This window comes from Bufo bufo, chromosome 6 (genome assembly GCF_905171765.1).
Source record: "Bufo bufo chromosome 6, aBufBuf1.1, whole genome shotgun sequence".
In the NCBI taxonomy this organism is placed as follows: domain Eukaryota; kingdom Metazoa; phylum Chordata; class Amphibia; order Anura; family Bufonidae; genus Bufo; species Bufo bufo.
The window spans coordinates 340781300-340796045 of NC_053394.1; the positions used below are offsets into that span (position 1 = coordinate 340781300).

General features: G+C 43.1%; 1 protein-coding gene across 1 annotated transcript in view; it reads left to right on the forward strand.

The window, feature by feature from the left end:
- Window positions 1–14746, forward strand: part of PTPRT (protein tyrosine phosphatase receptor type T) — a 429759-nt gene that overhangs the window by 203970 nt on the left and 211043 nt on the right. Inside the window, exons 5-6 of the mRNA XM_040436598.1 lie at window positions 6063–6178; window positions 6995–7169. Of these exons, the coding sequence (XP_040292532.1) occupies window positions 6063–6178; window positions 6995–7169 (291 nt within the window). The remainder of the gene's footprint in view (window positions 1–6062; window positions 6179–6994; window positions 7170–14746) is intronic.

Below are 14746 nucleotides of genomic sequence, written 5' to 3' on the forward strand. Positions count from 1 at the left end.
GAGTGTCACTTTAAATGTTGAGGTACATTTTCCCTGGGAGCGCAATATGCTCATGTGGCGTCCACAGGAATCCGATAATATTCAGCTTAGAGTCTCTTATGGCATTTCTTTTATGAATAAAGGTAAACTTTGAATCAATGTTCGGCTTACCGTCTGATGTCTGCTGTCTCCCGATTGCTTGAACGGAGCTTTAAGTATTCGCCGGCTTGTTTGATCGCTCCTGTAGAGGTTTTTTCTGTATGGCCATACAGGTTTATCGGAGGCTTTTCAATGCAGGTACATAACTTGTTTCACCATACGCGTTTCGGGTAGATTCGCTCTCCCTTCCTCAGTGGTAAAGTGTCTGCCTGCTTTGCCTCCATTTTTATCCTTTCCTCAATTGCTTCCAAAATAACAAGCACCTGCTCTTCATGCTGTTCCCAATCAAACAGGGAGTAGTCCTATATAGCATTGTCCTCTTTTCTCTCTTTGCGGTTTTCATGCGTTTTTTTAGGAACGCATGCGTTTTCTTGGGAACACGTGGTTTTTTTTGCCCAGATGTCCCAATCGGTGCAATATACTGCTGTATATAGTATAAACTTTGTATCTGGTTGCTAACATTATAAAATCCTAGATTTTTTTAAAATGACTAAATATATCAATAATGTTAAAATACATAAAACTATGAATAATCCCTAACAATTCTAACATTCGAGGGATTTGAGGAATTATGAGGATTGGAGATTTTGGCAATTTGATGGAGAAAAGAGGATGGATATCTAGAGGCCAAGGACACGTCGCAGCGCCAATAAAAGTCCTGGAATGCGACGTGCCATCGGCCGCGAGACACCCAACCTACATAAATCCGAAAATCTCCAACTCAGCATTGAGTCCTTTCGGTTGCAGAGATCCAAATTCATAAATGCGTCTGGATTCTATCCTAGACATTTGTCTAATGAAGTCTCCGCCCCTCCAGTGTCCTTGGCCTCTAGATACCCATCCTCTTTTCTCCATCAAATTGCGAAAATCTCCAATCCTCATAATTCCTCAAATCCCTCGAATGTTAGAATTGTTAGGGATTATTCATAGTTTTATGCATTTTATGTGTATTTTAACATTATTGATATATTTAGTCATTTTTTTTAAAAACTAGGATTTTATAATGTTAGCAACCAGATACAAAGTTTATACTATATGCAGCAGTATATTGCACCGATTGGGACATCTGGGCAAAAAAACGCATGTGTTCCCAAAAAAACGCATGCGTTCCTAAAAAAACGCATGAAAACCGCAAAGAGAGAAAAGAGGACAATGCTATATAGGACTACTCCCTGATTGATTGGGAACAGCATGAATAGCAGGTGCTTGTTATTTTGGAAGCAATTAAGGAAAGGATAAAAATGGAGGCAAAGCAGGCAGACACTTGACCACTGAGGAAGGGAGAGCGAATCTACCCCAAACGCGTATGGTGAAACAAGTTATGTACCTGCATTGAAAAGCCTCCGATAAACCTGTATGGCCATACAGAAAAAACCTCTACAGGAAAGGAATATATATCTTCTTTGTTGAAAGCTGTACCGAAGGAAATTGCGGAACAGAGTGTCAACTCCCGCGATCTTTGGAACTCCCGCAGAATTCGAAATAGCGTGCCTCAAGGAGCGATCAAACAAGCCGGCGAATACTTAAAGCTCCGTTCAAGCAATCGGGAGACAGCAGACATCAGACGGTAAGCCGAACATTGATTCAAAGTTTACCTTTATTCATAAAAGAAATGCCATAAGAGACTCTAAGCTGAATATTATCGGATTCCTGTGGACGCGACATGAGCATATTGCGCTCCCAGGGAAAATGTACCTCAACATTTAAAGTGACACTCACCTTCTCAATGTGGGCTAGAGGTATAAAGGAAATACCTTCCTCTTTGCAATAACAGCACATACAAAGCCTGGGTATTACTTGAAGATTTTCGGTGCGATTTATAATATTGACTACTTACCGATTATTTATCGATTATCTATCGAACATATATCGATTATACCGACCATTTAGTATATATGTGATTGCTTTTTAATATATGCTATTGTATTTTATTGTATTGTTATCAACTATTTTTATCACTTTATTTTTATGGGGATTTAACATTAATTATTTTCTGCACATCTCAATTTGGTTGCCAAGTGTATGAGTGCCCGCTCATTTTTTAACTTTTACATTTACTTTTCAATAGAGGGTTGGGTGATTCCCTCTATATGAGCTTGTAGCACCATACCACAACTACTAACGAGTGAGCCACCACAATCCATTATTACATTTAAAATATAGTGCTATGTATTCGTTATATTGAATATTCAGCATTTATTTCCATCTGAAAACATGATTCCTCTCTGCTTCTTGCTTGTAGGCCAATGAGAAGGAAGCAATGTAAAGTTCGCAACAATACTTAGTGCACCAATCAGTAATCTGTAGTCAGACCTGGTAAAATGGGAAGTTGCACGTAGTGTGAAAAAATATTCTAATCACTGCCGATTAGCACAATTGCAAAAATATTGGAGCACTTGACTCTATCTGCATATAAAGCTATTGTAATGTTCTGCCGTGCCAACCATTTTCTCCAGTCTCAGGAGAAACTCATGAAACTTCTAGCAGCTTGAAAAATGTGGCCAAAGTGACCCATGCCTGTATTTTGCTTACGAATTCGCATTACGCGATTTTTACATTGCCGATTTTTCACATTCAATAAAATAATCTTGAATTCTCGAATTCACGAATATATGATAAATATTCTTCAAAATATTCTGGAAATCTCGCGAATTCGAATATAGCCCCTGCCGCTCATCAGTAATTAGGAAAAGGTCACTGATACAATATGTATATATGTATATGCATGGCAGAGTTAGGGTGCTATTAATGGTGTGGTGGATGCATCAGGCACCTATCACCAAATTCCCCAAGAGTCAATGTGTGGGATATTGCCATGAATGGAACAGTGTAATAGGAGGGTGAAATATGGTGGAAGTTTGGTGCAATACCAGATACCATCCAATTTACCAGGTTACAACCATCCAATTGACTTGTTTGCATTCATAAATCAGAATCCTTGAATTTTACACAAACCCACCTTATGAGTACGGCCAGCCAGACACATACGATTGGCCGAACGCACATTTGGCCAATGGTACTCTTGATCCCCCATACTCATGCATGTTTATCAGTAGACAAATTATCAGGCAAATTAAAATCCAACATGCCTGATTCTTATTTCCCCTTACATCTGCCATCGTTGGAGAGAGTCAGGAGGCCCCAATACACATTAGAAGGTTGGCCAATCCCGGTGAAATTGGCAGACAAATATCTAATATGTATGGCCAGATTAAAAGGGGTGGTCTCCCTTCAGCAAATGGCATTTATCATGTAGACAGAGTTAATACCAGGCACTTACTAATGTATTGTGACTGTCCATATTGCCTCCTTTACTGGTTTGATTCATTTTTTCGTTGCATTATACACTGCTCATTTCCAGGGGTTACGACCAGCTTGCAATCCAGCAGTGATGGCTGTGCTTCCTCACTGTAGGAAAAGGTGATCACCTCTCTGGTGGCTGAGACCGTGGGAGTAAGTGTAGGCCGGTGCTTTTTCCTATAGTGTGCAAGCACGGCCACCGCTGTTGGATTGCAGGATGATCGTAACCCCTGTAAATGAGCAGTGTATAATATGATGGAAAAATTATTATTATTTATTAAAGGGCGTATACATAATAAAAACAATTGCAGTAAGCATGAACAAGACGAGTTACAAACTGGTACAGAAGGAGAGAAGGCCTTGCCTGCAAGGGCTTACAGTCTGCAAGGTAGAGGCGCCAGCCTCTACATAACTTCCTAGTTGTCTTACATTTAGACCAGGCGTAGAAAATGATAAATGAGATGGGCCTACCGGCCCATACCCTTCCCCGCCCACACCACGTCCACTTTTTTAGACCTGGCGTAAGTGGGGAAAAGTCACAGAACCTACTCCAAAAATACACCTAGGTGTATTTCTGGTCAGTAAATGACCCCCTAAAAATCTACCTGAGGGCACACAGATATCAATACCCCTGTAATATTTACATATAAGGTTATATAGGCAGTTGGTAAGCTATCTGCCACCCAAACACTATGTCAGGGGCATAGCTAGGGGACTGGTAGAGCATTTGTAACGCTACCAAACCACAGGGGAACACACGTGAGGCTCACGGTGGGCCGATGTGTGCAATAGTTCATGTACTCACGGTTAGCAAATGCCTCCCTGGGCTGGCGTACAATGGATGGGAAGACATCACGAAATCCTCCGGGGCACTCTCGGGTACAGGGAACACCAGCCAGATGGAAGTTGAGGTGCCCTTGATAGTAATGGGTGTTAGGTGCTTTTGCGGCTAGTCCCCCGGTGTTTGTGACGCCAACACCGTTAGGTGCAAATGTTGAGAGTAGTAGTAGTAAGAATAAGGAGTTGGTTGTTGTAAACCAGTTGAACATTTACTGAAGAATCAATAGTCTCTGGACAGTTGGTACAGTTCATCAATGGAAAGCTTTTTATAGAGCATAAGTAATAGGTTCACTTGTAATCGTATTATCAGGCAATGGCAGTTATCAATGGTGGGATTCTTCTAATGCTGATACTTTACAGGCAAGGATCCTGGTGGTAATCCTAAGTTCACTTATTACAGTACTCTGGCACTGAAGATGCTGATATACAGTATATATAGTTACTATGAGCTATCCTTTAAGGGTGATCTCCCTTGTGGCACATCTGCTTCATTATTTGGCAGGATACTCTTATAAATAGGTTTTTCCACTATGACCCGGAAGGCTTGTGTAGTGCATAAGGACAATTATGGCCTTAGTCATCCAGTTGTGTCCAGGCACTCGAAAAGCTACTCCTGGTCACTTGTGTTGATGAGGTCCATAAGTTATAGTTAGCTGTTACCCTCACTAGTCTCTCTGCATCTTGGTGTATAGACTCACTGTCTGGTGCTTGGTTTCTGTAGGTATCTTCTCCAGGGTTGATCAGGGCCCAGAGGAAAGGAACACAGCTACATGGTGACTTTAGCCGGTATCTCTCCTCCATGAACTTCCTTCTCCTCCTCTCACCAACTACAAACTAACTCCTCTCTCTACATTCTAATGTGCTCTCAGCTAGACACCCCCCACTATATATACTATGTGGTGCCAGCACCACTTAGGGGTGAATGAATGTAAATGGACTTGCCAGCCAGATAATAGAGAATACCATACATTGCAATTCAATATATATATATATATTCAGATGTTTGAAGTGTCCCATTTACACACATATGTGGGACGCTGCACATTTCTCCCAGATACATTGTGCCAAGAGGTAGTTGTGTCAACAAACCACTATCGAAAGGTATTTAGGCACAGGGATAGGGCAGTGTACTATACCTTTGCCCCAAGTGAAGGAACGCCCAGCACTATGTACATTGCAAGATGTCTGCAAGTGAAATCTGTTGAACTATATGGCTATAACTGTGAACCTGTGCCACCGGCGTCTACTTCATTAGAGTAGAGTTCAACTGTGAAGCACAAAAACAATTTTCTTTCAAATTACCAAATAATAGTAGCAATAACTTTCTCTACACATTGCTTCTTGGTTCTGTTGGCTTCTGATTTTGTAGACCATTGCTACCTTGTTTGTCATGCAGGGGCACACAACAGAAATGCATAGGCCACATAAGTTCCCACATATGGCCATGCTGAATTTTATGATAGGAAGATGTGAAAAACAAGAGTTACCATGTATTTCCAGATGACTGTATTTAAGATGCCCTTGTATGTGTAGTATAAACAGATAAGAGGCATGTCCCTGACATTTCTATAAATGCCTTTGCTTTTCTCTGATCTTTTTATAGTTGCCTTGAATTTGTGCCAGGCACTCGCAGAATGAGCCGTAATTCTCTGCCTGTAGCTCATTTAGGAGGCTGCGCAGACAGCAGCTATACATTTAGTCTGCTAATAACTAAACCGAGCTTGGAAACTGTTTGCTTGTTTTTTTAAAAGGTCCCCACACTGATGTCTTTCTTTTGTGCTCAGGGAACGCTCCCCATTTCTTGCGCTTGCAGAACGTGGAGGTGAATGTTGGACAGAATGCCAGTTTTCAGTGCATCGCCGGAGGAAAATGGTCTCAACATGACAAGTTGTGGTTGCAGGTAAGAAAGACAAGACTAAGATGGCAAGATCCAGAGCAGCTACAGTGAATGCAATTTAGATGCAAATGAGTTTTGTACCATAGAGGCAACCCTTGCAGTCATCTCAGGTTCACCCAGTCCTCTCTGAACCTGTCCAGGGCTCCCCTACTCCGTTAGCATCGCAATTGTAGCAAACACAATAATGGGAGAATTACTTCAAGGAGAATCCCAAAAATTTATAAATATACCACAAAATATTTTTGCAATAAGATTTTGATCTTTCAGAACAAGATTATTGCAAGCCTGAAGTTTCCTCATTTGCGTTAGAGAGGTGGCTGAATATGTGCAATCACCTTTTTGCGGAAATCCAGGAACACACAGGACACTGAATGCAATGAGCTATATGGAATTGAAGGCCACCTTTGAGGTCCTCATTATGTGGATGGTTGACCAGGTACAGTGAAACCTTTTTGACACGACCATGAAAAGTTTTATTAAAAAGTGACATTCTAGACGGTGGGCTTCTCAAAGAAGATGAACGGTGTGTATAACACATGGTGGAACTGAAAATCTGTCACAGGAAATCTGGTCTGGATAAGGAGGTGGTCTTCTCAAAAACGTCAACCTTCGGAGAGGTTTCACTGTAATTGGATTTATATAGTCAATGAGGTTAGGCAGACAGAACATGGCTGAGTTGGCTTTACTGTTTCACTTTTTAGCTGTTAGCAATTTTGACTTCAAGTTTATAGAAATAAAAGTGGATTAGACAAGCTGTCCTTACCTTCTTGCTGTCAGGAGCGGTGTGACTGATTGTGAGCCTTTATCTCTGTTCTGCAGCAGTGGAATGGACGCGACACAGGTCTCATGGTAACTCGTGTGGTAAATCACAGGCGATTCTCTGCCACAGTCAACGTCGGGGACACTTCTCAGCGAAGTATAAGCAAATATCGCTGTGTCTTAAGATCAGCTGGAGGGTCTGGGGTGTCCAACTATGCAGAGCTCATTGTTAAGGGTAAGTAACTAAACCAAATGCCTAATAGTAATTCTACGTAAAAGGGTAGTTTATTGTTTTCTGAAGACATTAAACGTCAATAAGCATCCAATATAAATTATACTTGTATTGAATTATTTTGTTATTTCAGGGAATAATTACATTCAGTGTCAATTTTATTCTTAAGGCATCATGCGCTGCTCCTTCACATCAGTCCCTGTACCTACTGATGTCTGCATGTGAGAAAACCAGAAACAGCGCTTTACAGACATTAGCATCACACTGTCCCCGATGGGGCTCACAATCTAAGTTCCCTATCAGTATGTCTTTGGAGTGTGGGAGGAAACCAGAGTACCTAGAGGAAACCCACGCAAACACAGGGAGAACATACAAACTCCATGCAGATGTTGCCATTGGTCGGATTCAAACCTAGAACCGCTGCAAGGCACCAGTGCTAACCACTGAGCCACCATAGAGGCCTCCCCACTCTTCCCTGACAAGTATGTCAGGGGAAAGACAGATAGAACATATTGAATTTCAAAGCTGATCTTATTCTCATTGGATATAAACAACAACCAGTTGTCTGTCAGCTGCTTACTAGCCCCTCCCCATTGACAACACATGTACGGACTGCCGAAACTGAGCATGCAAGCGTATGGGTAAGACTGGAGAAACAGCTGTTGGCCAACAGGTGTTTGAAGGTATATGGACACCTTTACTCCTTCACATGGCCGCACAGCCAATTAGGCAAGGTGAGGCAATCGCCTCATTAGGTGCGCCCCTGGATCTAAGTGGGGGGTGGTGGTGGGCCGAGGTAAATGAGTGCTGCTGCGCATCTCTCTATATTCCACTGTATCGCTGTCCTCAGGACAGCATTACAGTTGAATGCTGCGACGGAGCACGGAAGTGATGTCTCGTTGGCCCGCTGTTCCCTCTGACAGGTTTCAGGCCTAGTACCTTTAAGCCTCCTGTGTGCTGCCCGTTGCCGTATTGCACACCACATTTCCGCATCCGCAATACACGGGCGCCGTTCCGTAGGCATTCCGCATCATGGATGTGGACCAATTCACTTAAATGGGTCCGCAAATACGGAGATGCGGAATGGTGCGTAACGGAACCATACCGAAGCACTACAGAGTGCTTCCATGGATTTTCGTCCCATTCTTCCGATCCGCAAAAAGATAGAACATGTGCTATCTTTTTGCGGAACGGGCAGCTCACGGACCCATTAAAGTGAATAGGTCTGCGATCCGCTGCGGCTGCCCCATAGTCGGTGTACATGCATTGCGGCCTGCATTGCAGCAAGGCCACGGGGTGCACACATTCATGTGCAGGAGGCCTTAGCCTATCAGAGGCCGGCACAGTCCGTGCAATGATGTCATCGTAGTCATCGAGTCTTCTGAGCCAGGAAGCATACAGTGCAGGACACAGGACGGAAGAAGCCTACACTGCATCGCTGACAGCCACATAAAAGTAAGTATTTGAGTTGTTTTTTTTTCATTTTACACTATGCTGTTTGGCCAATATGAGGAAGAGGCGGGGGGAGCACTAAGGGAGCATCTACTGGATGTTTTATATAGTGCCATTTTATACTGGCACACACTATAGGGGGCACTATGGGGATGCGGTGAGAGGAGCACTATGGGAGCATCTACTGGGGCACTATATAGGGGTATTTTATACTAGCACACATTATGGGGCACTATGGGGATATTAGTTCAACTGAGGATACTAGGAAGGGGTATTTTTGTACTGGCACACACAAGGGGGCATTGGCACACATTATGAGTGCACTATGAGGGCATTAGCTCACTGGGGGCACGAAGAGGGGGCATTTTTGTACTGGCTCACATTATAAGAGAGTATTTCTAGTACTAGCTCACATTATAAGGGGTCTGTTTTGCACTAGTACACATTATAAGGGTGTTATTTTCATACTAGGGTACTATTTAAGGGGGCATTTTTTTGTATCGGGTCACATTATAAGAGGGCATTTTCTACTGTCACATTATAAGGAGAATTATTACTACTGGGGGGCATTATGGTGAGCTTTATTACTGCTGGGGGACTACGGGGAACATGATTACTAGTATGGGGACTATGGAAGCATTATTACTTCTGGGGCACAGCAGGGGCATTAGTACTGTTGGGGGCACTGTAGTGGCACTACTAAATGCACTCTAGTAACATAGTAACATAGTAACATAGTACATAAGGCCGAAAAAAGACATTTGTCCATCCAGTTCGGCCTGTTATCCTGCAAGTTGATCCAGACGAAGGCAAAAAACCCTGTGAGGTAGAAGCCAATTTTCTCCACTTTAGGGGAATAAAAAATTCCTTCCCGACTCCAATCAGGCAATCAGAATAACTCCCTGGATCAACGACCCCTCTCTAGTAGCTATAGCCTGTAATATTATTAAGCTCCAGAAATACGTCCAGGCCCCTCTTGAATTCCTTTATTGTACTCACCATCACCACCTCCTCCGGCAGAGAGTTCCATAGTCTCACTGCTCTTACCGTAAAGAATCCTCTTCTATGTTTGTGTACAAACCTTCTGTCCTCCAGACGCAAAGGATGTCCCCTCGTCACAGTCACAGTCCTGGGGATAAATAGCTGATGGGATAGATCTCTGTACTGACCCCTGATATATTTATACATATTAATTAGATCTCCCCTCAGTCGTCTTTTTTCTAAAGTGAATAACCCTAATTTTGATAATCTTTCAGGGTACTGTAGTTGCCCCATTCCAGTTATTACTTTAGTTGCCCTCCTCTGAACCCTCTCCAGCTCTGCTATGTCTGCCTTGTTTACAGGAGCCCAGAACTGTACACAGTACTCCATGTGTGGTCTGACTAGCGATTTGTAAAGTGGTAGGACTATGTTCATATCACGGGAATCTATGCCCCTTCTGATGCAACCCATTATCTTGTTGGCCTTGGCAGCAGCTGCCTGACACTGGTTTTTGCAGCTTAGTTTGCTGTTTATTAAAATTCCTAGATCCTTTTCCATGTCCGTGTTACCGAGTGTTTTACCATTTAGTATGTACGGGTGACTTGCATTATTCCTTCCCATGTGCATAACTTTACATTTATCAGTGTTAAACCTCATCTGCCACTTATCTGCCCAAGCCTCCAATCTATCCAGATCCCTCTGTAGTAGCATACTGTCCTCATCAGTGTAAATTACTTTACACAGTTTAGTGTCATCTGCGAAAATTGATACTTTACTATGCAAGCCTTCTACAAGATCATTAATAAATATATTGAAGAGAATAGGGCCCAATACTGACCACTCTGGCAGAGAATTATTACTATTGGTGAGACTTTTTGGAGCACTATCACTGTGGGGGCCACCCTGACACAGTACCAGCTTAGTACAATAATTTTTGGGTGACATTATGTTTGTGACTCTATTAGTGTCAGGGGCATTATTTGCTCGGTGCAGTTATCTTTTAGGGCACTGTGTGCCAATAATTATTGAAGGGGGCACTATCTGCATGGGAATAGTAATTTTAGGGGGACTGTTTCTCCAGTATAGTATTGGGGAGCACAGCTGAAACAGTATTGGGGGTGGCAGGATGGGGTGTTCAGAAGGTGGGAGGATGATGGAAAAGTGGGAAACTAAAATATCTGTCAAGCTCTGCAGAGGCGAGACGTAGATGAAAGAAATCACCATGGTGGTCTGGTCTGAAAGGAGAAGATGAGGAAAGAGAACATCTATATCAAAAGAGATGTCACTGAATGTAAGATCTATGTGAATTGTATTACCCTGTATGTTTGATAGTGCTGTATGTAATGTTAAGAGGGAAGACGTTAGGTTGAGAATTTGGCAAGGCAGGAGGAGGCGCCGTTTCAATTTTCACCTCAGACAACAGAAAGGCTAGGTGCACCTCTTCGCCTCCATTCATAGCTCTAAAGCTTCAAGGCAGCTGTGCTCACCACTCAGCTTCCATTACATCCACCAATATTATACGTTCCTTGTTGTAATGCCAAGAAGTTGGATGCAGAACCTGTAGGTGAGTTTTACTAGCTGCATTCATGCACATGGCTTTATTAATGAGGTGATGTTATCTTGGTAGAATTGTTTTATTTCACAATACCCCCTCATCAAAATGAGTTATAAGAGAGATGCCATCTTCAGGCCTTCTTCTTTTCTTTTTTGTAGTTGATTTAAAAAATTTAAATTTTCTTGTAGCAATGAACAATGGTAAATGTGAACTATGGGTGCATTTCAAAAATTTGGTTAGACGTAGTGGCCAATCTAGTCATATGCATTACTCATGCTCCTCTCCATGTGACATCCCAGTGGTGCTCTTTCCTTGCTTACAATATTTGTTTTTTTCTACATTTGTACTATCATATAAAATAGTTTCCAACATATCTCACTGTATCTTTATTCTTCTCTTGGTGTTCAACATTTGCTTCTATCTTTAGAATCACCTTTCTAACACTTGCTCCTCCAGGAGCATCACCTATATCTCGATGTTTCCTGGTTTTCTCCTGTCGCTCTGTCTCTCTGGGACCCTGTTGTCTTTATTTTAGACAGTGTGTAAGTCCCAGCAGGTATCTAGAAGCCTCCTTCCCTCCTGCTGTCTTCTCACTTCCATCTTAAAATCCCCAACTGTGTGTTACTGTCTTATTATTATTGTCTTCATTTTCTTCACAGCCCTCCTACTGTCTTTTTAGATTTAATCTAACACTTCATCCCTGGAAAAGTTGGTCACAGGTAGAGAGGATTGACAATGTATTTACTGAGGTATTAGTAAAAATTGTACTATATAAGTTTTTTTTAGAACGGAGAGCATTAAAGAGGCACACTAGAGATGGCCTTGCGGTTCAAGGTGGGACAGGACAGCCAATTGAGACGTTTCAGCACATGGTCACACCCCCTACCCTATAACAACCCAATCTGGCAGCCATTTTACATTCTGTGTTTTGCCAGTGTAGGGAGAGGTTGCTTTGTGGAGCAGGGACAGACTGTTAGGGACACCAAATGCTAGCTAATAGGGCCACAAAAGTCCTTTTAAAAGGATTCTGTCACCTCTTTTTACCCTATAGAGATGCAGACATGCATGGATAGATCGCCGCTAGCATGTCCGCAATATACCTGTCCTTTATCTCTGTGGTTTTATTGAGTGTAAAAATCACTTCTTCACAGGGGGGCGTAGCTGGGCTCCAGAACGGTTAGTACAGCCCCTTGGGCTCCTTACCAGGCTGATTTACATATATATAAAATAATTTTTTACACTCAATAAAACCACTCAGAGATATGGGACAGGTATATTGCGGACATGCTAGCGGCGATCTAGCCGTGTATGTCTGCATCTCTATAGGGTAAAAAGAGGTGACAGAATCCCTTTAAGGACTAGTATAGGTGTGCTATCGATAGGTGGGATATGCTGAGGGGTGTGATATACTTATAATATACTTTCTAACATAGAAAGTATATTATAGTGCATTTGTATTGTGCAGCAGTTGTGTACGGTTCTGCTGCGATACCGCAGCTATATAGAGGACAAACGCTATTGGAATAACTAACTGCAACTGGTGTGATATACCTGTTGCCCCCAAAAAACTGATTGAGGGGTGTGATATAGCTATAATATACTTTCTAACATAGAAAGTATATAGTGCATTTGTATTGTGCAGCATTTGTGTGCGGTTCTGCTGCGATACCGCAGGTATATAGAGGGACAAGCGCTATTGGAACAACTATTTGCAACGGGGGTGATATACCTGTTGCCCCCCCCAAAAAAATTATTGAGGGGTGCAATATACCTGCTCTTACTAAATACTGATTAAGGGGTTTGATATACCTGCTTCCACAAAATACTGATTGAGGGGTGCGATATACCTGCTTCCACCAAATATTGATTGAGGCCTGCGATATACCTGCTTCCACAAAATACTGATTGAGGGGTGCAATATACCTGCTTCCACAAAATATTGATTAAGGGGTAGAGATGGCCTTGCAGTTTGCCCGGTGGTCGGTTCGTGGCGAACTTTGAGCGTTCGCGATTCACCGAACATGCAAACATATGCCGATATTCGCGCCCGCCATATTCTTTTACATTGCAAAGATCTTTGACCCATGACAGATCCATCAGGTGGTACAGGACAGCCAATTGAAAAGTTTCAGCACATGGACATACCGCCTACCTTATAAATAGACCTGTTCTGGCTGCCATTTTACATTCAGTCTTTTGTCAGTGTAGGGAAAGGTTGCTGTGTGGAGCAGGGACAGACTGCTAGGGACAAAAACGCTATCAAATAGGTCCACAAAAGTCCTTTTAAGGGCTGATATAGGTGTACTATTTATAGGTGTGCACTACAGAGGGGTGTAATACACTTATAATATACTTTCTAACATAGAAAGCATATTATAGTGGATTTGTATTGTGCAGCAGTGGTGGTGAGCGGTTCTGCAGCGATACTGCAGCTACATAGAGTGACAAACACAATTAGAAAAAATAATTATAACTGGTGTAATATACCAGTTGCCCCCCTAAATAACTGATAGAAGCGGGGTGTTATATTTATCAATAATATACTTTCTATATAGTGCATTTGGGTAGTGCAGCATTTGTTTGCTGTTTTGCTGCGTTCCCTCTGCTACACACAGTGACAAACGGTATTGGAAAAAATAATTATAACTGGTGTCATATAACAGTTGCCCCCCAAAACAACTGATTGAAGCAGGGTAATATATACCTTCTTCCACAAATACTGCTCTTCTATAGAGACTTTTGTCACAGGGTCATTTAAAAAATGACAGGCAGAGGAAGAGGCAGGCCCTTCCGCAGGGGTGGTAGGGGTCGGGCAGGAGCACAGGGCCAGAGCCTAAGCAGGAAGTTGCAGAAGGTGCGTGCAATTACGTCAAAGGACGCACCAGACTTGGTTGAGTAGCTCACTCAGCCTTCCGCTTCTGCACCCTCCTCATCCTCTCTATCTGCACCCTCTTCACTCTCTGCTGTGTGCACCCCCAAAGACACCACCACCACCATATCCCCTCCGCTCGAGTCAGAGGAATTGTTTTCCGATCCATTCCAAGACATTTCCGATGCGCAGGCATTCTTGGCATCGGATCAGGAAGAGGAGGTAGCAATGGCCGCCACCCAGCAGTCTGACGACAGTAACCAGATCAGCCCAAGGAGGTTGGTCCCCGCTGTTGCTGCCTACTCCGAGATCTCTAATATTAGTGGTGGGGAAGGTGACGATGATGACGTGTCGATGGACGTCACGTGGGTGCCCACAAGAGAGGAAGAGGAGGGGAGTTCAGAGGGAGAGACGGAGCAGCAGATAGGGAGGAGAAGCAGGCAGAACTTATGCAGTGCGCCAGTCCTGCAGGGTGAGCGAATGTGAGGTTAGGGTTAATAGGCAGAACGAGGATTGCTCTTGGTACTCACAGTTTTTATATACCCTGGGCAGGCGTACAGCAGTGATGGAGAGGTTGGCACATGGATCCTCTGGGGCACTCTCTGTGTATAGGGACCAGGCCAGGTGGTAGGTGAGGTGCCCTGGGTGTTGTAGGTTTCGTGTGCCTGTGGCAAGATCCCTTAAAGTTCGTGACGCCAGTGCTGGTAACGGTGGCACACCGAT